Source organism: Chanos chanos, chromosome 13, assembly GCF_902362185.1.
Source record: "Chanos chanos chromosome 13, fChaCha1.1, whole genome shotgun sequence".
In the NCBI taxonomy this organism is placed as follows: Eukaryota; Metazoa; Chordata; class Actinopteri; order Gonorynchiformes; family Chanidae; genus Chanos; species Chanos chanos.
In genome coordinates, this window is record NC_044507.1 from 3,495,626 (window position 1) to 3,518,061 (window position 22,436).

The following is a 22,436-nucleotide window of genomic DNA, read 5'->3' on the forward strand; positions in this document are numbered from 1 at the left end:
AGTGGCACCTGCCTCTAACCTGACCCCTATACACAGTTAACTCCTAGCGCGGGGATCCCCTCCTTACCTGTTCTTCTCCCCACGCCAATCGAAAGCAACCAAAACCAATCCGTGATCCAAATCCGTAATCAAACAATAACCAAAAGTCAAACACGATACACAGCTAGCAATTATAACACAAGGGACCACACGAGCGAACGCAAAATGAGACCGAAATCTATCGACAGTTAAAACCCGGCATCTTCAAATTTCCGCGCCCCATCTCTGGTTGGCCATCCGACGAGGGGCGCTCCGTCTTTGGTTGGCTGGCTGGGAACACGGAGGTGGGACGCAACACCAGGCCAGGTGGGGAGTGGCAGCTGTTCGCACCACCGCTGGATCCCTGCGTCAGGTGACAGGGGAGAGGAGAGAGAGAGCGAGAAAAACAAGACACAAGACGCAACAAGACGCAAACACACACAAATACGCCGCACGTAACAACAGTGAATATCCATATCTGTTGTTTCTGATCCTGCCTCCTTTACTGATTTATTGTCTTTATTTTATTTCCTTTGTGCAGATGAGATGGAGGTGACTTCACAACACGAACTTAAGTTAAGTCTGAGGAAGAGGTATCAGTGTGTGTTTGAAGGAATAGCAAAACAAGGAAACCCTACACTCCTCAATAAGATCTACACAGATCTTTTTATCACAGAAGGTGGAAGTGGAGAGGTCAATAATGAGCATGAAGTCAGACAGATTGAGACATCGTCCAGGAAACCAACAACCCCAGAGACACCAGTACAATGCAATGACATCTTTAACCCCTTAGCTGGACAAGACAAACCCATCAGAACTGTGCTGACAAAGGGAGTTGGTGGCATTGGAAAAACAGTGTCTGTGCAGAAGTTCATTCTGGACTGGACTGAAGGAAAAGCCAATCAAAATATCAAGTTCATATTTCCACTTCCTCTTCGGGAGTTGAACTTGAAAAAGGAGGGGCAATACAGTTTGATGGATATTCTTCATCACTTTTTCCCAGGATCAAAAGGACTGACATTTACAGACAACGACAAAAAGAAAGTTCTTATTATTTTCGATGGTCTGGATGAGTGTCGACTTCCTCTTGATTTCCAGACAAATCCCGTGTGGTGCAGTTGTACAGAACCAACTTCACTGGATGTTCTGCTGACAAACCTCATCAAGGGGAATCTGCTTCCCTCCGCTCTTCTCTGGATAACATCCCGACCAGCAGCAGCCAATCGCATCCCTCCTGAGTGTGTTGACCAGGTGACAGAAGTTCGAGGGTTCAATGACCCCCAAAAGGAGGAGTACTTTCGGAGGAGGATCACTGATAAAAACATGGCTAGCAGCATCATCTCACACATCAAGTCATCAAGGAGTCTCTACATCATGTGTCACATACCAGTCTTCTGTTGGATTTCAGCCACTGTTCTAGAGAGAATGTTGAGTGTAGCAGAGAGAGGAGAGATCCCAAAGACTCTGACTCAGATGTACATACACTTCCTGATTGCTCAGACCAAGCAGAGTAATCAGAAGTATGATGGACATAATGAGATGGAACCCTGGTGGAATAAAGAGAGCGTTTTGTCACTGGGAAAACTGGCTTTTGAACAGCTGAAAAAAGGCAACCTGATCTTCTATGAGGAAGACCTGAGAGAATGTGGCATTGATGTCAGAGACGCAGCAGTGTACTCGGGAGTGTGCACTGAGATCTTTAGAGAGGAACATGGCCTGTACAGGGATAAAGTTTATTCATTTGTCCATCTGAGCCTTCAGGAGTTTCTTGCTGCCTTATACGTGTTTCTGAGATACAGAATCGACAATGTCAATGTGATTCCCCAAAGGCAGTCCTTCCTTGCCTGGCTTTGGACAATGGTCAGGGCAGTATCTCTATTCAGCTTACACAAGAGTGCAGTGGACCAGGCCTTACAGAGTGAGAATGGACACCTAGACCTTTTCCTCCGCTTTCTTCTGGGTCTCTCCATTGAGTCCAATCAGATTTTGGTAGATACTTACTTTATGCCATTGAGAAAAAGTGGACTTTTGTCACAGAGAATTATGGAAACACCCCAATACATCAAGGAGAAGATAAGGGAATGTTCATCCTCAGAGAGATCCATCAATCTGTTCCACTGCCTGAATGAACTGAATGACCATTCTCTAGTGGAGGAGATCCAAAGCTACCTGAGGTCAGGAAGTCTCTCCAGAGCTGAACTCTCTCCTGCTCAGTGGTCAGCTCTGGTCTTTGTGTTACTGACATCAGAGGAGGAGCTGGATGTGTTTGACCTAAAGAAGTTCATCAGATCAGATGAATGTCTTCTTAGGCTGCTGCCAGTGGTCAAAGCCTCCAGAGCAGCTCTGTGAGTAAAAAATGTTTCCCTGCACAGAAATATGTTTGATTATCTTAGTTTAGTATTTAAATTAATTCACCCCTTCACTCACATAAAGATAGGGTAACCAAAAATTTAAGGCTCCAGAAAATGTTTGTAAGCAAAGATTCACAATTGACAAACCTTTTTGCCTGACGCTTTGTTACACATGCTAAAATACCACACCAAGCAATAACAAGTAATGCTATTATTTTTTCCATACCCGTTATTGTGTAGGGATCACACGAGTACCTTTTTTAAACTTTCCACCTCTGCTTTTCTCATGGTGAAAAAAGATTTGTAGATTGTGTTTCCTCTGATATTAATTTGCCTCTAGGCTCAACATGTGTAACCTCACAGAGAAAAGCTGTTCTGCTCTAGGCACAGTTCTCAGTTCCATCTCCTCCAGTCTGACAGAACTGGATCTATGTGACAATAAACTGCAGAGTTCTGGAGTGAAGATCTTGTCTGTTGGACTGGGGAGTCCAAATTGTAAACTGGAGGTACTGAGGTGAGTTGATACACCTCTCCAATGATCCTGTCCTTGCAGTAACTGGTATTGCCAGGTTTTGTTGTCCTTTTTAAAACACATTCCAAATTAGGCCAAAATCAATACAAAACCAGACTAAATCATGTTTTCGTTGGAGAAGACAAATGTTGTTCACGTGACAAAACACAACCTCTGCAACACTGTATGCAACAAATAAGATAACACAGCAAATATTACAACTCCTAGATTAGGGCACAAAGTAAAAAAAAAAAACAAGAATATAGTCACAAACTCAAAATGTGTTGCATAGCCTCAAAGTTTATTCATTGTGCCATCAGCCAAATGTTCAGAGATATTTACAATGTCAGGACTGTTATGAGATCAGAAGTACAGTCATGACAATCATATCACAATGATCAGAAACACAGCTGTGACAGTCACAGCAATGATGAAAGGATTGTGTAATCTAAGGATACTGAAGGGTAATAATGTTTAATATATTTCCTCTTCCAATAAAACTTTACTTGGGGTTAAAAAATCATTTAGAGACTCAAGAATGTAAAAATTTGAAAATTTGATAAAATATCACAGAACAATGTAATGTTTGAGTATCACATTTTGTGAAAGAGGCTAGCTGCAAGTGCAGGTCAGTAGCTTTTTTATTTAAAGTAAACGTAATAAAAGGTGTTTCAAAGACTTAAAAAACGCAAGTGCACAGAGAAAGCAACATGACACAGATAAACTCCAAACAAAGCAACAGGGGAATCCAAGGAGGATTTATACAAGGCTAAATGAGATAAAACTAACTGAAAACAGGTGGGGTCAATAATTGAACTAAACGGGACTGAACCAAAAGACCAAGAGGTAAGACCTTAATCAAAACAAGACTCAACCAAGAAACCAGGAAGTAAAGAGACTTAAACCAACACTGACCACAAGAGGGGGGAAAACAAGATAAACAGAGGACACGTAGAGGAACAAAAAGGGACAGAGAAGGAGCAAGGCATGACACTGAGGTATCTGTGGTTGCTGGCAGAAGGGATGGGAATGATGACAATGGGAATGATGACAATGGGAATGATGAATATGGGAATGATGGAGAGAAAAATGCAAATGAAAAGGCAGTAATAATATGCAATGATTAATGTGAGAAAACCCTGTTTAAAATTAGCTGTTGGATGAAAGTCATGAAAGGGGATGATGGGAGAAGCTCTTGGGTTTGGTATTTAACTCCACATAGCTTAAGACAGACTTATCACTTTACTCTGACTTATATCAAAAGTGGTAAAAAATTTTAAAAAGTCATAATAAGTTATAATAAAATGTGAGACAATCAAACAAGCGGCAAACAAAATCATGCAAATATATTTTATATCAATATCAAAAGTATCATATGCCTGTGTATTATCCTTATTAATATATTATGCAATATTTGATACGTCGTATATTCAATACTGTATGTGTTCAACTATGTACAGTAAATGTTTTAAACTAGATTTCTCTCCCTTCCCCAGAGTTGCAAACTGTGGAGTGACAGAGGAAGGATATGCTGCTCTGGCTTCAGCTCTGAGATCAAACCCCTCACACCTGAGAGAACTGGATCTCAGAGGGAATGATCCCGGAGACTCAGGAGTAAAGCTGTTCACTAATTTATTAGAGGATCCGCACTATAAACTGGACACACTGAGGTCAGCAGTTTGTCAGTTAAGACTAAGAAAGGATCACTTTATAAGACAAAGAATGTGCAGAAAAGTTATTTTAATGGCTCTTATGTTGTGGAAGTTTATTTATGTATTTTATACACAATGTCTAACTGACTTTGATAAAAAGATACATTCATTTTTACAATACAATTTACAATTTGGTATTTAGCAGATGCTTTTAGCCAAAGCAACTTACAATAAGTGCATCAGCCAGATCCAATAAAGGAGTCCGGAATGAAACAATTAAATCAGAGGCACTATTTGATGTCTTTCAACACCTCATCCCAGTTTTAGTAATGAATGTTACTTTAGTTATGAATGTTTTTAATGTATTTATGTTTACGTTATTTTACACACTGAAAACAGTATACATTCAAGATTCAAGATTATAGAACTTTATAGTCATTGTGCAAGCACAATGAAATTGAACTGACCAGATTCTGTGAGTGCTAGACAAGATACTGCCCTGCACTATTTAGGAGAATGGGAGCAATCGGGAAAAGTTAACCTGTGTTTGATGATAATATTTTTTGTCTTCTCTCTCCAGGTTTTTGGAAAGTTCTGATGCAGAGGAAGCCTGTGCTTCCCTGACTTCAGCTTTGGGTAAAAACCCCTTAGTGCTGAGAGAACTGGATCTCAGTGGAAATAAACTGGGAGATTCAGGGGTGAAGCAGCTCTCTGTTCTGTTGTCGGATTCACATTGTAAAGTGGAGAAACTAAAGTTAGTATCTTTAATCATTTCGATGAACAATTGTATACTATGAGATTAGAGTCATAGCTTTAATCAGTGAATGCTAAATTATTTGGGAATATTTTTTTAAGTGTTGAAATTAGAGTTGACATTTCATCATCTGTGATGTAACTGCCTAGCAGGGCACAGTGCACAGGAACACGATATAGATTCAGATCTGCACCTGTAGTAGACAGGCAATTTTAAGCCATACATCTCTCTCATTTTTAGTTCCATTAAGTGATTGCACTGCTTTATACAGAACATAAGAAAAAAAAGAAAACTAAATTGTGTGTACAAATTAATCAGTGAGCAATCAATTAAAACCTTTGAAAAGCACAGTTGTAGAACAGTTTTGTTTTGAAAACAAGACTAATAACATTTTCTTCTTTCCAGCCTTTCAGATTGTAGTGTAACAGAGGAAGGATATGCTGCTCTGGCTTCAGCTCTGAGATCAAACCCCTCACACCTGAGAGAGCTGGATCTCAGAGGGAATGACCCTGGAGACTCAGGCGTGAAGCTGCTCTATGATTTACTAGAGGATCCACAATGTAAACTGGAGACACTGAGGTGAGTAATTAGTAAAACACAGCATAAATATTTAGCTACCATGAAGACCAGCTAGTACTGGACTGAAATTTTGTTTAAATTAATGTTTTAATAAATGTGTTGCCAATTACTTGAGTGGTTCAACTTTTGATTCAAAATGAACATTCCTTAATTTGAGTGCCATCCCAAGAAGAGACTTCCAAAAGGACATATGTTCTGGATATCCTGGTGTGTTCAGATCTGAGAAAAAATGATCTACTTAGCATCGACACCAAGCATGAGAAGAGAGTGTTTGACTGATTTATTTATGTAAGACAGTTAAGGAAAGATGTTGATTTCTTTCCACAGAAAAAAAGAAAAAGGAAAAAAAATCATTAGCTTACAACTGGTAGGAGGCCTTTGTAATGCTTTGAGCCAGTTCAAGAACAATGGGAGAAACTAATCTGAAGTGGTGGCTAGAGCCCAATCTAAGGAACAGTTTACAACATTTTAAAAACGATCGTATTCTGCCTCTACAGACTATTGAAAAGTCCTGTTGCAGAGGAGGCCTGTGCATGTCTGGCTTCAACTTTAGGTATAAACCCCTTACTGCTGAGAGAGCTGGATCTGACTGAGAACAAACCAGGAGACACAGGAGTGAAACAGCTTTCTGCTCTACTTGAAGATACACACTGTAAACTGGAGAAACTGAAGTTAGTCAATGTATTTTGAACAATAAAAATTCCTCATCCTAAATAAAGGGTGAATTTTTTTAAACTCCATAACAGATTTATTTTTTCCACACTAGTGTGTAAAAACACTCACGAAAATGAATGATCTCAAATATTCTAAAATAAATGAGTTTCCTTGCAAATTAATGAGGTAATTTGTAGTTTGACTGTGAAGCTAAACTAAATCTGTATTCACCACAAGACATATTTCCTCTCTCTAGACTTCAAAACTGTAATATAACACAGGAAGGATATGTTGCTCTGGCTTCAGCTCTGAGATCAAACCCCTCACACCTGAGAGAACTGGACCTCAGAGGGAATGATCCTGGAGACTCAGGCGTGAAGCTGCTTTGTGATTTACAAGAGGATCCACACTGCAAACTGGAAACAGTGAGGTGAATATTTTAGGGCATAAAGTGAAAAACTTGCTGTATTTCTGAAGTGGAAAGTCCGACATATGGATTGTCGGGTGGCCATTTGCAAAAAGACATTTATTAACATTTTAATCGTTTCAACTGTGATTACATTTTGCAGACGTGTGAACTTCACCCTTCTAATCCCTCTTCTCTTACCTTATTTCCCTCTTTCCTACCCTTACTTCTCTGATCATAAACCTTGTCTTTAATTATACAGGCCTCACTGCATTCGGCACCAATGCATATCAGAATAAAACCACTCATTCACTCACTCAAAACCATTCACTCAGTCAGGGTTCACTGACACCAGGCTGACTGAGGTATCATAGTAAGGACTTTACCAAATGGTTACGTTGGTTAAGTGGATTAGATCACCTCAGAGGGTAGCAGCATGCCCTTTCTCCGAAACAGATAAAAACTTGTTTGTAAAAGAAAAAGAAAAACACTTTTTTTCATCATGTTGCCCTAAGCTCGCCTTCCCTGCTTGTCCCCGTGAAAAATTGGTCTAGTTTAATTCTCTTAGAAGAACCACATCGCATGAAGACAAATTACCATACTGGAGCTATCTGAGATAATCAAATTGAATGGGAAAAAGGCATCTTTGGCTGAAACCTTATTAGTACATTATTCTGGAACGCACGAATAATGCGATGGAACCAGATATCTCTTCTACCTGAAGTTGCTCATTATTATTTGAGAAAAAAAAAAACATGATTCATACGTCTGTGTGTCAGCCACTATGTTTCTTCAAATCAATTCATATCATTGTGGATTGCCACAAGATAAAAATTCCAGGTCTGTTCGCTGCATGTCTTCCATGGTCTAATTCCATAAATCCATTGACAAAGTACCATACTGGATCTATCTGAGATAATCACATTGAATGGGAAAATGGCATCTTTGGCTGAAACCTTATTAGTATATATCTGCTGAGACAATATTATGCAATGTAGGTTAGATTAACTTGTGCAGCTCAGGTTGTCTGAACGTGAAAACATTACATTTAGTTTACTTGAACAAATAGTGTAGGATAATTCATGTCGAGAGAAAGCATTGTCATTTCATGGAACCATCCATGTGATATCCACATTTCTTTTTCAAGAAAATCGAAGAAATGATTTCATTTGCTGTACTCATAACATACTTTTGAAAAGGAAGTCAAAAGTCTAGCAAAGAGGTGTTGAGGAATAAAGTAGATGGACTCATGAAAATATTCTTCTTCCCCCTGTAGGCTGCTGAAAAGTGATGTTGCAGAAGGAGTATGTGCTGCTCTGACTTCAGCTCTTGGTATTAACCCCTTATTGCTGAGAGAGTTGAATCTGAGTGCAAATAAACTGGGAGACTCTGGAGTGAAGCAACTCTCTACTATACTGGAGGACACACACTGCAAATTGCAGGCATTAATGTTAGCATATCTATGTATTTTAAATGAATAGGAATAAGATGTGTATGAATAACTTTTTATTTTTCAATTTTAATTTTCTCTCATGTGAAATCATTATGATAACAGTACTTGTCTGATGTCGTTCTTGCATTCAGAACATGGCAAATATAATGACAAAAATGAAGTCAACAATATAACATTTGTATTTTCAGAATCAGTAATTGTGACCTGACAGAGAAAAGCTGTTCAGTTCTTGTCACAGTTCTAAGCTCAAATGCCTCCTGTCTGAGAGAGCTGGACCTGAGTAAGAATAATCTGCAGGATTTAGGAGTGAAGCTGCTCTCTGGTGGACTGGAGAATCCACACTGCAAACTACAGACACTGAGGTAAGTTGATACACTTTGCCTAAGCTCAATCTCAGTTTTCACTAATTGTGTAATGGGGATGTACCCGAATTCGAATATATAGTATTCCGGAACGCACGAATAATGCGATGGAACCAGATATCTCTTCTACCTGAAGTTGCTTGTTATTATTTGAGAAAAAAAACCCATGTTTCATATGTCTGTGTGTCAGCCACTGTTTCCTCAAATCAATTCATATCATTGTGGATGGCCACAAGATAAAAATGCCTGTTCTGTTCGCAGCATAGTACTTTGATTTCATTAACTAGTCATTTCATTTACTACACATTATTGAGAAGTGATCACTATTCTGTAGTTGCCACCCACCAAGTCAGGTGCGGGAGATAGTGAGACAAAAGCCTGGTGTGGCAACTGGATTAACCCCGCAACCAATACATCAAAATGAAGCTTAGAACCGGTAGTTTATAGATGTATTTGTTAATTTCCTCCATTAAAAAAAAAAAAAAACAGTCGACAGCTGTTTCATTTACTACACATTACTGAAAAGTGATCCCTATATTCTATAGTCGTCCCCACCGAGTCAGTGCAAATTACTGTTGTAAAATAGTAATCGACGTCTCCCTAGCAATCTGCCGTAACGTTAACACATCGATAATTCCCTTCAACTGAATGATATTTTTCTATATCTCTTTACTGTAAATACTTTTTATTTCCACTGCAGAATAGAATCTTTCGATTATAAAATTTCAGTTTCGGATTGTTCAGTGTCCCCCAGTCAAATGAGGGGCAGGTGGTGGCGGGGTTCAGATAGCTCATGAAACTTGATTTAGTCAAAAATAAAAAGAGAGAGAGAGAGAGAGAGAGAGAAAGAGAAAGAGAGAGAGATGAAAAGTACAGTATGAGAATGTGGAAATATATTTAATAATTAATGATATGCCAATAGTAAATCAATTTGATACTTTGAAAGCACAAAAATTACATTGGTGATTAGGTTGGAAAATGTGTCCGATTTAACGTGACTTCTGATATAAACCACACCCGACTCTGGTGTTCTAGTAGTTGAATGGATACAGATACAGACACAGATAATGATGTCTCTGCACACTTCTGCTGTGTAACATAGAGATGAGTTTTTTCAGTCTCTGTGCTAAATTAGATGTGGTGCAGGCGACTGACTGAAAGGCAGAACTGTGGGTAAACTCCTCATTCTGTTTGTCAAAAGATCAGCTGGCTGTGATAGTGGATAGAGACTTCCTGCAAAGACATCTGATTCCAAGCCCCGGTCAGAGGTTCATATCTGGTTCAGCGCAGGCCGTTTTCATACACGATAAACCTGATCTTGAATAATTCAACACTGGTTTTCTTGAGAGAGGTTTAACAGTCACCTATTCACTTTGTATACAGAAATGAATAGGCTGTGTTTGGAGTTCTTCTTGTTTCAAACTCAAAAACAACAAACTTTTGCTCTGTTTAAACGAGGCTTTCAGACTGTAGTATAGGAGAGGAGGGATATGCTACTCTGGCTTCAGCTCTGAGATCAAACCCCTCACACCTGAGAGAGCTGGATCTCAGAGGGAATGATCCTGGAGACTCAGGAGTGAAGTTGCTCTCTGATTTACTAAGGAATCCACACTGTGCACTAGAGAAACTGAGGTGAACAGTTTGATGCACATAGTAAAAGTACAATGATACACATGGACACACACACACACACACACACACACACACACAAACATATATTTATAACTGAACCGAATAGGTGTTTTAACCTCATTGTTGTACATATTGTGTTTTTCATTTTTGAACTGATTTTATCATCTGTATGCTGGAGTGAAGTATGAAATGATCAGTGACATAAATATATTTTTCCTTTCTCTGAAGGCTACTAAAAAGTCCTGCTGCAGAGGAAGTTTGTGCTGCTCTGACCTCAGCTCTTGGTAAAAACCCCTTACTGCTGAGAGAACTGGATCTAACTGAGAAAAAACTAAGAGATTCAGGAGTGAAGCAGCTCTCTGCTTTGTTGGAGGATCCTCACTGTAGATTAACGAGACTGAAGTTAGTTATATTTTCTCTTAAGAAACTAAACATAAATATCAGTATATGATACAAAAAATTAAAGAAGATCTTTATAGTGTTGTAGCAGTGTGTCTATGAATCATGTCCAAATTCATATTTATTATAACACATCTCTCTTCACTCTAGACTTTCAGACTGTAGTGTAACAGAGGAAGGATATGCTGCTCTGGCTTCAGCTCTGAGATCAAACCCCTCACACCTGAGAGAACTGGATCTCAGCTACAGTAAACTGGGGGACTCAGGAGTGAAGCTGCTCTCTGCTCTACTTGAAAATCCACATTGTAAACTGGAGACATTCAAGTAAGATTATGTCTCTGTTAAACTACACGCACGCACACACACACACACACACACGAATGCATGCATACAAAAACATTACACATACAAACTCAGTCTCTGAATCTGTGTGTGTGTGTCTGTGTGTCTGTGTGTGTGTGTGTGTGTGTGTGTGTGTGTATGTGTCTGTCTGTCTGTCTCTCTCTCTCTAGCTTGTCTAACTGCACTATAACCAAAGATGGCTGTATTGCTCTGGCTTCAGCTCTGAGATCAAACCCCTCATATCTGAGAGACCTGAATCTGGGCTACAATAAACTAGGAGACTCAGGAGTTAAACTGCTTTCTGCCTTTCTGGAGAACCCACAGTGTAAACTGGAGAAAATGAAGTAAGATTATGCCTCTCTCTCTCACTCTCTCTCACTCTCTCAAATTTGTATTTACATTTTTGTTAAAACAATAATATGTTCAAAAAGCAAAGTATGAGCAAATTTTACTGTGCACACAAAGAATTATTACTTCCCTTCATGTTTTTTCAAAGCATATGTGACATACCATTGTAATGTGGGCAAACAGACTCCATAACAATTTAAAACAGATAGATAGATAGATAGATAGATAGATAGATAGATAGATAGATAGATAGATAGATAGATAGATAGATAGATAGATTGATAGATAGATAGATAGATAGATAGATAGATAGATAGATAGATAGATAGATAGATAGATAGATAGATAGATAGATAGAAAAGGCAAAAGTAATTCAGTAAAGTGGTTTGTTCATCAGCATTTTAACTTGTTATTCCTGCAGTTGCTTATCTAAGCCCAAAGCTTGTCTGAAGCAGTCTATTCTAAGGTTACGTCCTTTACTGGCTTTAATATCTCATTCACTTTCATTATAAAGTTACTGTGGGTGAGTCAACCAACAATGACTGTGGGATTCTGAATCATGAAGTGCTTTTGACACCCCATAATATTGCTCAGTAATACACATATACAGAGACTTCATCTGGAGAGAAACCACTCACCTAAGTAACTAACTCTTTTTATACCAAGGGCAGTGTAACTGTGCCATCCTGCAGGATTGATGAACAGCCATCACTACAATGGCCAACTATGGAACAAACATCTAAATATTTTAGCATACTTTTCAGTAATCAGCAGTAATGAAAATGTTGACCATGAGTTGACCAGTAGTCAGGATTCAAAATTTTATCTGCTACTGTAACGGTTATATTGTGCTGTGCCTTTTAGAGCACATTGCCCATTGAGCAGCTGCGCCTGCGTATATTGAGGGGATAGGAGGAAATTAGTCTCTCTCTTGTGTGGAACACGTGAAGGGCAGTGCTAATTGTCTGACTCTAATACCAAGAAAACCCGTAACACGACAGCTTGTATATCCCCCTTTCTGTTTTGTTTTCGCTAGTCTGAAGTGCATGTATGTCCAGAGTAGTATGCCGCTGAGACCCAGCATTATATGGTCGATGCTTTATTATTACACTGACCCGTATGAGTACCACCAACTATGTTGTCCTGCCTCTTCCATGGTGTCTCCAGTCTTCAAACTACAGAGCTAAAGCATAACACTACTTGGCATGTAACAGTTCAAGTAGAGAAACTCAATCTGTGTGAATATTTGATGAAATATAAATAATATTCAGAGTTATCTATGCAAAATATAATGTCTGTCTGTCTGTCTGTCTCTCTCTCTGTAGTCTTCGTGACTGTTGTATAACTGAACGAGGGTGTGCTACTCTGGCTTCTGCTCTGAGATCAAACCCCTCAAATCTTAGAGAGCTGGATCTGAGCTACAATAAACTGGGGCAATATGGAGCAAAGGCGCTCTCTGCTCTACTGAAGACTTCTTGGTGTAAATTACAGAAACTACAGTGAGTGAAGATAAAAAAAAAGAAGAAACATGTTTCTGTGTTTCTGTAATTTCCTCAAATCAATAGTAATGAAAGAATACAATAACTTTGAGGCACGCAATGCTACAATTCAACGTGATGAACTGAAATTTGTTTGTAGTTTTGCATGTACAAATCCTGTGCAGAAATGTATGCTGCTTTATAAAAACTATTGCAGATATGCATGAAATGAAGAGCTTCCCTGTTTTCTTCACAGTCTGTATAACTGCAGTATAACAGAGGAGGGCTGTGTTGCTCTGACTTCAGCTCTGAGGGAAAATCCCTCACACCTGCGAGAGCTTGATCTGAGTCAAAATAAACCAGGAGACTCAGGAGTGAAGATGCTCTCTGTTATGCTAAAGAATCCACTCTGTCAACTGGAGACACTTAAGTCAGTAATGTTTTCCTCTTTTTCTTTTTTCCTCACCACATAGTAGCAGCAAATTTCTATTGTAGACAATGTTTTAGCTCAAAATTAATTTAAGAATCTTAATTGACTTTCATTTTTCTTTTGTATTGATTTGTGCTGGATGTCCCTCAGAAAAAAACTCTGGAATTTAACTTTCTAGTGACTGAAAATACACAGTCACGCACATTTGAAATATGAGAGACCTGAAACTAGTGCACTTTAATAATAAACCCAGAAAAGATAACAGTAAGCCTGAAGAATACTTTTTGTAATAAAATGTAACAAAGTGAATCTCTCTCTCTCTCTCTCTCTCTCTCTCTCTCTCTGTCTCTCCAGGCTGTGTAAGTGCAGTATAACAGAGGAAGGCTGTGCTGTCCTGGCTTCAGCTCTGAGTTATAACCCTTCACACCTGACTGAGCTGGATCTGAGTCGGAATAAATTAGCAAACTCAGGATCAAAGCTGCTCTCTGCTGTTCTGAAAAATACACGCTGTAAACTGAGAAAGATAACGTAAGTAAGTCAGCAAAATATGAAGAACATTATCAAATTTGCAACAGAGGAAATAAAGTAGTTTTGTTGAATTTTTGCAGGCTGAAGTCCTGCAGTATAACAGAGGAGGGCTGTGTCGCTCTGACATCAGCTCTGAGTGTAAATCCCTCACACCTGCGAGAGCTTGATCTGAGTCACAATGAACCAGGAGACACAGGAGTGAAGATGCTCTCTTTTCTACTACAGAACCCATACTGTAAACTGGAGACACTTAAGTAAGTAATATTTGCCTCTTTTTCTTTTTCCTTCTCCAGAGAATAGCCACATGTTTTTATCATAAGACAAGATTTTTACACAATTAATCGTTGTTTTGCTTTTGTGCTTATTTCTCTACTATGTCGTTCATGCACACAGTGTTCAATGTATTTTCTGATTGACAGTGCAGGCCCATTTGAGATGAAAGACATAAAATTAGACTGCTTTAATTATAAACCTACCAATAATCACATTAATCGTGAAAATTTGTGCCTTTCTATTGGTAAAAAGTGTGTTTCTGACAATACCAGGGCAGCCTGTGGCCTAGAGGTTAGGGAATCGGTCTTGTGACTAAAGGGTTGCTGGTTCGATTCCTAGTACCAGCAGGAAACATCCATGGCTGAGGGTGTGTGTGTGTGTGTAAGGATAGGTTACATGCAGAGGATAAATTCATTGCTTACTGTTGACAGTGTGTGTCATCACAGAGTTCTATTGTAATAGCAGTGTTGTGTGAGTATTTTGAGAGATTAATCTAAATATTTTAAAAGATGCTCAGAAATTTATCCAAAATGTCATGTTTTGCATCTTTTGAGTTTGGTGAATGAGAGATTATTATTGTGTGACTGCTCTGTGTGATAGTCAGGTGTTGATCTGAAGGGTCCATTTGCACAACATTTTAATGAATCACTCCTCAAAAAATGTTATGCCCATATTATTTTTGAGTTTGACAGTTCTACAGTAGCAGTGGACTGTGCAGTGGAATTACTGTATGTGTAAGATCAGTGAAAGTAGTTGATGAAGGTGATTGAGTTTGTGTTGGATTTGATAGTAATGGAAATGTGGCCAAACCAATAGCCATTGCTGTATTTTTCTTTTCAACAGTCACAATGCAGCTTATGGCTGAAAACAAATTAAAATCAGAACAAGGCTCATGTTTTCTTGAACACAATCAGTGTGTCCTCCAAACCTGTGGGTTAAAGCACACCTGTGTTTTCTACCAAACTCAATGGCTATGACGTTTAAAAATCACCTATATACCACTAGAGGTCACTTTATCTCCATCATGTATACAGCTAAATGAAGATAAACATGCTGTGAATATGGTTTATCTGAAGGTTAATGAGAGATGCATGTTATTTAAACATGTCTACTTCTCAGATATTTTCTGACCTGATGTCACCAGCTCTTGGTGCGGTCATTTATCAGGCATATGAGCCTCATATGGTGAATTCAGGAACTCAGTCACCTAAAACAGTTCTTTCAATTTCATGCAATCACCCAAGAAAACCATGGAGACATCTTTGATTGGTTGATTGCTTGATTTTATTTCACATATTTAAATAGACCCAAAGTAAGCACATACATGGCAAACAGACATCATAGAAAAAAAATTAAAAATATTACGGATGTCGCTATGTTGTAAGATACAAGATGCTTTTATGTTTCATTTGTATTTTTAGAAGAAAATCTTAGTTGTTCAGTGTTAATTTGTATTGAAATGATTACATCAAAAATACATTTCTGTGAATTTAAAGTGAAATGAAGTAACCTATAAATAGTAATATATGTCATTGTTATGTAATGTTGTTTTGTTTTGGGCAGATTATACATACACTGGTAGTATATATGGTTTGGCTGCACTTTGTTTTGCCTGAGCAATCCCATTTAACTCAACACTATACAGTGAAGTGAAACACTGTGTAGTGAAGTTTTACACTTCTGAGTTTGCTCTGTAATTCTCTCCTTAACCAGTCGTTTCTCTCTCAGTTACCCTGTAAGAGGGCATTTCTCCAGAGAAGACTTAGTTTAGACCTTTAGTGGTCCAGGGGTTATTGTTCGGGAACACATTCACAGTTTTTGCGGGAGTAACACACTTTGAACCGAACTTGAAATAGGAAAGGTTTGAGTCAGTAAGAGTCTGTAGTCTCTTAGCTGCTAGGGAAAACATTCAGGAAACTTAAATACATATAGGAGATAACTGTAGTCTTTCCTGGGTGTGATTTTACTCTATGTCTGGCTCTTAGCAGTGAGTGCACAACACTGTGGTATGTATGGCCTGCTGGTGAGAAGCACCTCAACACATAAGCATTTTGGTTTGTTTTATTTCCTAAACATGTTTTTCATTGTCTGCTGCCTGGTCAGACTGGACACATATTGACCCAGATTAGGGAGCAGAGGCAATACATCACAGTTAATGAATCAGCAGGAAGTAATACAGGTTGGTCAGCCAGCCTGATCAGTTATAAAACATAACTTCCTGTGATTTGCTCAGATGCACTTCAGAAATCAGGCTCTGGGACATATTCTGTGATTTGGAAAGATGTGGTCATTCTTTTATTAATCCCTTTAGTGATACACTCTATACAAAACAGTTATTGGCCACCTATCATGGATGACCATACCCAAACCTCCATGTACTGTTTTCCATGTTTCACACAGTTTGTGTGGAGAAGAATAATTGTTAATCCATCTAGGTTAATGTGAACATCCTCCGTCAGACATGTTTACATAAGGCAAGAGAGACTAGTCATACATTGTCATGCAAATTGTATACTAGAAAGTGTGATGGTGGGTAGTGGAATAGTACTAACCCTTCTCTTAAGCCTATTGTAGATTCCTGCTCTCTTCACTCCCAGAACTCCTCCTCTCTGCACAATACATGTCTGATTTTGCTGACCTCTCTCTCTCTCTCTCTCTTTCTCTCTCTCTCTCTCTCTCTCTCTCTCTCTCTCTCTCGGTAGCCTGACTGCATGCCATATAACACAAGAGGGGTGTGCAATTTTGGCTTCAGCTCTGAGATCAAGCCCCTCAAACCTCAGAGAGCTGTATCTGAGTAAGAATAAACCAAGAGATTTAGGAGTTAAGCAGCTCTCTGCTCTACTGGAGGATCCACACTGTAAACTGAAGAAACTGAAGTAAGTAAATTTAACCCAGGGTGATGTAATGTAACGCACTGTAATGAACAGAACTTTACAGCGACTGAGGGAGAACAAACATTTTTACCATGAACTCCACACTAACACTGAAGAGCAGGAACACAGAAATTATGTACCCCTACACTATAACTGAAACTGTTCCATCACATATCAGAATACAGCTGTGACTATTATTACCTATAGGTGTTTATAGTGCCATACTAATAACTTTGTTAGGAAGGAGTGGAGTGATTATACCACAGAAATGCTTTATGACCTCATTATAAAAACACAACTGTCACCACTTTCAGCACAACTGTGAGTGCATGTGTGTATGTGAGAGAGAGTTGGGGAGAGTGAAGCTGTGTGCTAGTTCATAGAACAGAACACCAGTGTAAGGTTGTGTTAGTATATAGGCTATGAGAACTTCATGCTTAACCTGTGAGTGCGATGAACAAAGGAGAGAAATGAAGGGCACTTTTGAAGTGACCCAATGAAACCTACCCAGATCAAGAGACAAATATAACTCTGTTAGTCTTTTTTCAGAAACAGATCACATGGAACCTAATTTCAGAATGGGACATTGTGAACTGGCACATTAGAATTTTGTCTGGTGATGTTACCAGTAAATGGTGATATAACAGTACAAACCATCTTCAGATCAAATGTTAAAACAGTAAAACCACAGTAAAACAATCTCTAGCCCTAACCCGGTTCTGTGTGGATGTTTTACTGTGGGTTAAATATCTGTGTGACACTCTGAACACCAAAGCTAGGGAAGCATCCTTCCTTGGCCCCACCTACCATCCATCACCGTTCAGTCACGGGATAACCTTGTGCTGGCTTCCGAGGAACGTGATAACCTTGCCCATTGTTCAACTTAGGGAATAACTTCTTGGTTGGGCTTGAAGAGAGATCACAGAGTCTGGCTGCTGGGGCTTTTTAACTAGACTGCTTTGGTCAGAGTTATAAATCTGCAAACCATTATTTTCTGCTGTGTCGCTACAAAATAATAAACCACTCCATTGCTTTAGTGGGATTAGTATTGTTAGTACTGGTCTGAGTGTAAGACTTTGCATTCCACCAAAAAATCTCATTCTCTTTATAAATGTCAGTGGGTCAGAAGCAAAATTTTGAAACTTCAGCTTAGGGTCTTAAAGTACAGGTGGAAAGTAATATGTTCACTATACTTCTGGATGTGAATTAAGTCTGTAATCATGGGAGTGCACCACTTAACTGTGGATGCATAGTGGCTTTGTATGGGACTGCTTTTTGGAACATTTGGAAAATTATATCCAATTAGTAATAGTAACCACTCACCTGTCCTGTTAAATATACTGTTGAAATCAGATGAATCATATGAAGTGTATGCATTACTGCATTACAATGTTGTATTAAAAAATTAACAAATGTGTTAAATCCCAGTCAGATATATAATTGATATGTACAGCCTTTAACACACACACACACACACACACACAAATGTTGTTATTTAAGAGCTATAGTTTGTTTAGAGATGTTATAAATAACAGTGCTGTTCTCCTCTTACAGATTTTAGACAAGTATTACAGAGGATTAATCCCTTGAACACCAGCTCAGTACCATTGTAGCTTCCCCTACAGCTGGCTGTAGAAACTCACCTGAGAGAAACTCGCGTGGATCCACTCTTACTGACAGGAGCTACAGTGGGAAGCAGTGTGACTGTATTTGAGACAGAGGGAAACTCACAGTGCTCCACTGTCCCACTCTGTCCACTCACTGAGTCACTGCTCAGTCCCTGAGGAGCCAACTGCAATTCTAGAGGCCCTTACTGGTCCCCTGGTGGGCTATCACTATCACTAATCAACTGGCAGAAGGATGGTTTTAATTCCTGACTACAATGGCCATCAGCTAATGTGAGCATGAGTGACACGTTACTGTAAAACAGTGTCATACATTTCTCTGCAAATGTCCTGGTGAAGACACACGATGACATATTTGTATTATTGTATTATGTATTACTCTTATATGAGCAGATTTCAATGTAAATTTACCCTGAAATCTGTTTTTATGTGTTAAAACAGAGGAGAGAGAATATTTATCATTGAAAAATGAAATATTTACCATTTATCATTATCATTTGTAAAGAGGAACTGAAGGGCTTTGTCTGGCCAAAATAAAGTCAGTTTGTCAGAGGCATAGCTTATTGATATTTCATACTTTTGTGATATTGTTACAAATGATCTGATCATGTGTGAGTCTGGACATTAAGATTGTTCAGAGAGTAATGTGTTTCTAAACCACTGTACATAAATGTCATTTTGGGTTTCATTCCTTTCCCTTCATTCCGTTCATTACTTTCCACTTCATGTTTTTTCTTTGAAGTTGTTTTTGGATAAAAGCATCTGCTAAGTGAATAAAGGTAATGTAATGTAAACGTTGTCTGAGCCTGTTCTTTTAATTTGGGTATTGTGCCATAGTTTGGTTAGGTTTTATTTTGTGTGTGTGTGTGTGTGTGTGTGTGTGTGTCACACAGTTTCAGGGATGAGTTGTTTTCTCTATAACAGTGGATATTTGCAACTGATTTGTACATTTTGTAACTTTGTGTGTTGTACTCCACTCCTGTTATGTTTTCAGAAGGTGCCGGAGCATCTCGGGTCTCGGTGAGGAGATGATTACACACAGTGCAGTGTGATATAACTGTTATCCTTCACATACACATTAACTCACTGAGAGAGAGAGCAGTGATGATAATGTTTAATATTATGTGTTTGAGTCGTTGTATGTTTTTAAATGTAATACATTTTATAATTCCTTGGATTTATTTTGGAATAGGACACAGTGTGTTGTAAGGCAATAACACAAGTGGACAGACTTTGATTAGTTTCATTTAATTGAAAGTACTTTAAGACAACTAATGATATAATTAAGGCAAACAAAAGAAACTAGGAAGTAACACAAAAGTGACCAGCAGAGGGAACAGAGAGAACCAGAACCAGGACATGCCAACTGTGCTTTACTTTCACTAATGAATCATGTCCTTAATTAAAATGATTAGTGTTGAGGATTTATGTTTAATTATTAAGAACTTGTCCATGCAGCTGTTTTTAATCTGTATATTGATGCATACATGTAACAGAACTGGAACATAATCCAGTCAAATGTGTCTCAGACATGGAGAATATCACAACTAGGAACAGAAACCAAAACCCATATGAGGAACTCCTGGTAATCCCAAACTTAACACAAACCTCCCTCTATTGTAATGTTTCTATTATACAACCATGAGGAGCAGGTGACAGAAAATAAAACTTTATTATCATTACAGTAACAACTGATTAAAGTGAAATACATCCTCTGCTGCTGCTGGACACATCATCATGTTCCTGGGATCATCGCGGGTTTTGGGTCTTTCAACATCATACTCCCTCCTTCAGGCGACCCAGCAGAGGCTGATCAGACCCCTGCTTGCATCCAGCTGGCAACTACTAGGGTTGTCCTCCCCTTTAGCCATGGCCATGTAGAGGCTCTTTCTGCCACGCTGGTGGTCTTGTGGTTGGATGTTCTCTTCTTTTTTCCTCAAATGCACAGTGTGCTGAGGGCTCTGGCCAATGAACGGGCAGCAAATCCTCGACATCCAACCTCTATCAGCAGACACGGCGAAACGGCGAGCAAACTACAGGAAGTAGAGCAACTACTCGGTCGCCTACACTGAATGTTCACAGCTCTGCACGACGATCGAACAGTTTTTTAAAATTTTTTTCTGAGACCCCTGCAGTCGCTCTATGGCCAATTTCCAGACCTAAGACGACGGCGAAAGCCCAGAATATACTCCGATAAATTCCTTGGCGGTTCCGAGTCAGCCCACTGATCATGGAGAACAGCTAACAACCCACGCACTCTGTGTGCGAAAACAAGATCATTTGGGCTGAAACCGGTATTCTCCTGAGTAACCTCCCTGGCTGCCAGCATCAGCCAGGGAAGGCCCTCTTCCCAATCGCAACCTAATTCCACACAGTAGGCACGGAGCAATGACTTCAACGATGAATGAAAACATTCCAGAGCACCTTTGCTCTCAACATGGTATGCAGTTGCTAAACTGTGTCTGATACCTAGCTGGTGGAGCACTTCGGCAAACATAGTGGAAGTAAAATTACTCCCCTGATCTGACTGAATTATTTTAGGCAAGCCAAAAAAAGAAATGAACTAAGAGAGTACTTTCACGATCAATTTTGTGTTGATTGAGCACAAAGGGTAGGCTGTCGGGTAGCGAGTGACCTGACACATCAGAGTGAGCAGGTACTCACTACCAGCCTTCGAACGAGGGAGAGGACCGACGCAATCAATGATTAAATGTTCGAATGGTTGGCACTTGGACGGAATAGTGAATAGTGCAGTGAGGTAGGTTTTAGTGCCAGATTTGGTTTGCTAATAAGCTGGCATGTATTGCATGTCTTAATGAAACTGGCAACGTCCTTCTTAACTCGAGGCCAGTAAAAGTACCTGAGGGATCCGATCCTACGTTTTCTTTACTCCAGCATGACCAGCAGTTTGTAGTACCAACGGTCAGAACTTCACCAGCACCACCACCTGGACAATAGGATCACCAACAAAACAACTGGCATGAGGTACCCATTTTCTCAGCAACACCCCATCTTTAATGTAATAACCCCTAGCCCTGTTCCGAATATCGTCGGTAACAATAACCTGAGACTTAAGCGTCTCATCACCCTGTTGTTCTTTTGACAGCTCACCGTGAGAAACGGACAACGGGTAATCGAGGAGGAAAAGCTTGTCAGACTTCGTTGGTTCTACCTGTTTGGGTGCCACCTTTTTACTGGCAGAGCGAGTCACAGCACATGCAGTAAACGCCTAGGGGTACTGCCACACACGCCTTAATTAAATCTAAACGTTGTTGCTTAATTTGAATTCGTTGTCTCTCTAAACTCTGCCGACCAGCCTAAGTTTCTTGTTCCAGACATCTTTTTTCTATTTCTGTTTGGCACTGTATTAAGAGTAATTCTCTTTGCTGCTCAAAAGTAAAACCACTTGCAATAAGTGGCAGCTCGAGAATGGATTTAGGTGGCAACACTTCCTTAATGATACCCTTAATCCCCTCTTTTGATCTCTTTTGTAACGCAGACACACCAATTTCATAATGCGTCGCAACTTCTAAAAGTTGTTCGCACATCAACACATCCAGCAACTCCTGGGACGGAGCCTGGATGAAAACCTCAACAGGCTGGGGAGCCATATCCTAGGCCACGGAAATTTAGCCCAGTGAAGGAAGAAACAAAGCATCCAAATGACCTCTTTGAGTACTTGAGAGAGGGTTTTAGAGAAAAGCGCAGTACTGCCCAGTTACTACACTAATTCTATGGTCATAGACTCTGTTCAGGACACAGACAGGC

At 39.4% G+C, this 22,436-nt stretch overlaps 1 protein-coding gene across 1 annotated transcript; it reads left to right on the forward strand.

Annotated features, from left to right (window-relative positions):
* Positions 1-564: 564 nt before the first annotated feature.
* LOC115826603 (NACHT, LRR and PYD domains-containing protein 12-like) lies at positions 565-20,740 on the forward strand. Its single transcript, XM_030790482.1, has 14 exons — positions 565-2,363; positions 2,710-2,883; positions 5,692-5,865; positions 6,363-6,536; positions 8,567-8,740; positions 10,199-10,372; positions 10,601-10,774; positions 10,922-11,095; positions 11,284-11,457; positions 12,787-12,960; positions 13,196-13,369; positions 13,724-13,897; positions 13,978-14,151; positions 20,617-20,740. The coding sequence occupies exons 1-14, from the start codon at positions 565-567 to the stop codon at positions 20,738-20,740; spliced, it is 4,011 nt and encodes a 1,336-aa protein (XP_030646342.1).
* The last annotated feature ends 1,696 nt before the right edge of the window (positions 20,741-22,436 follow it).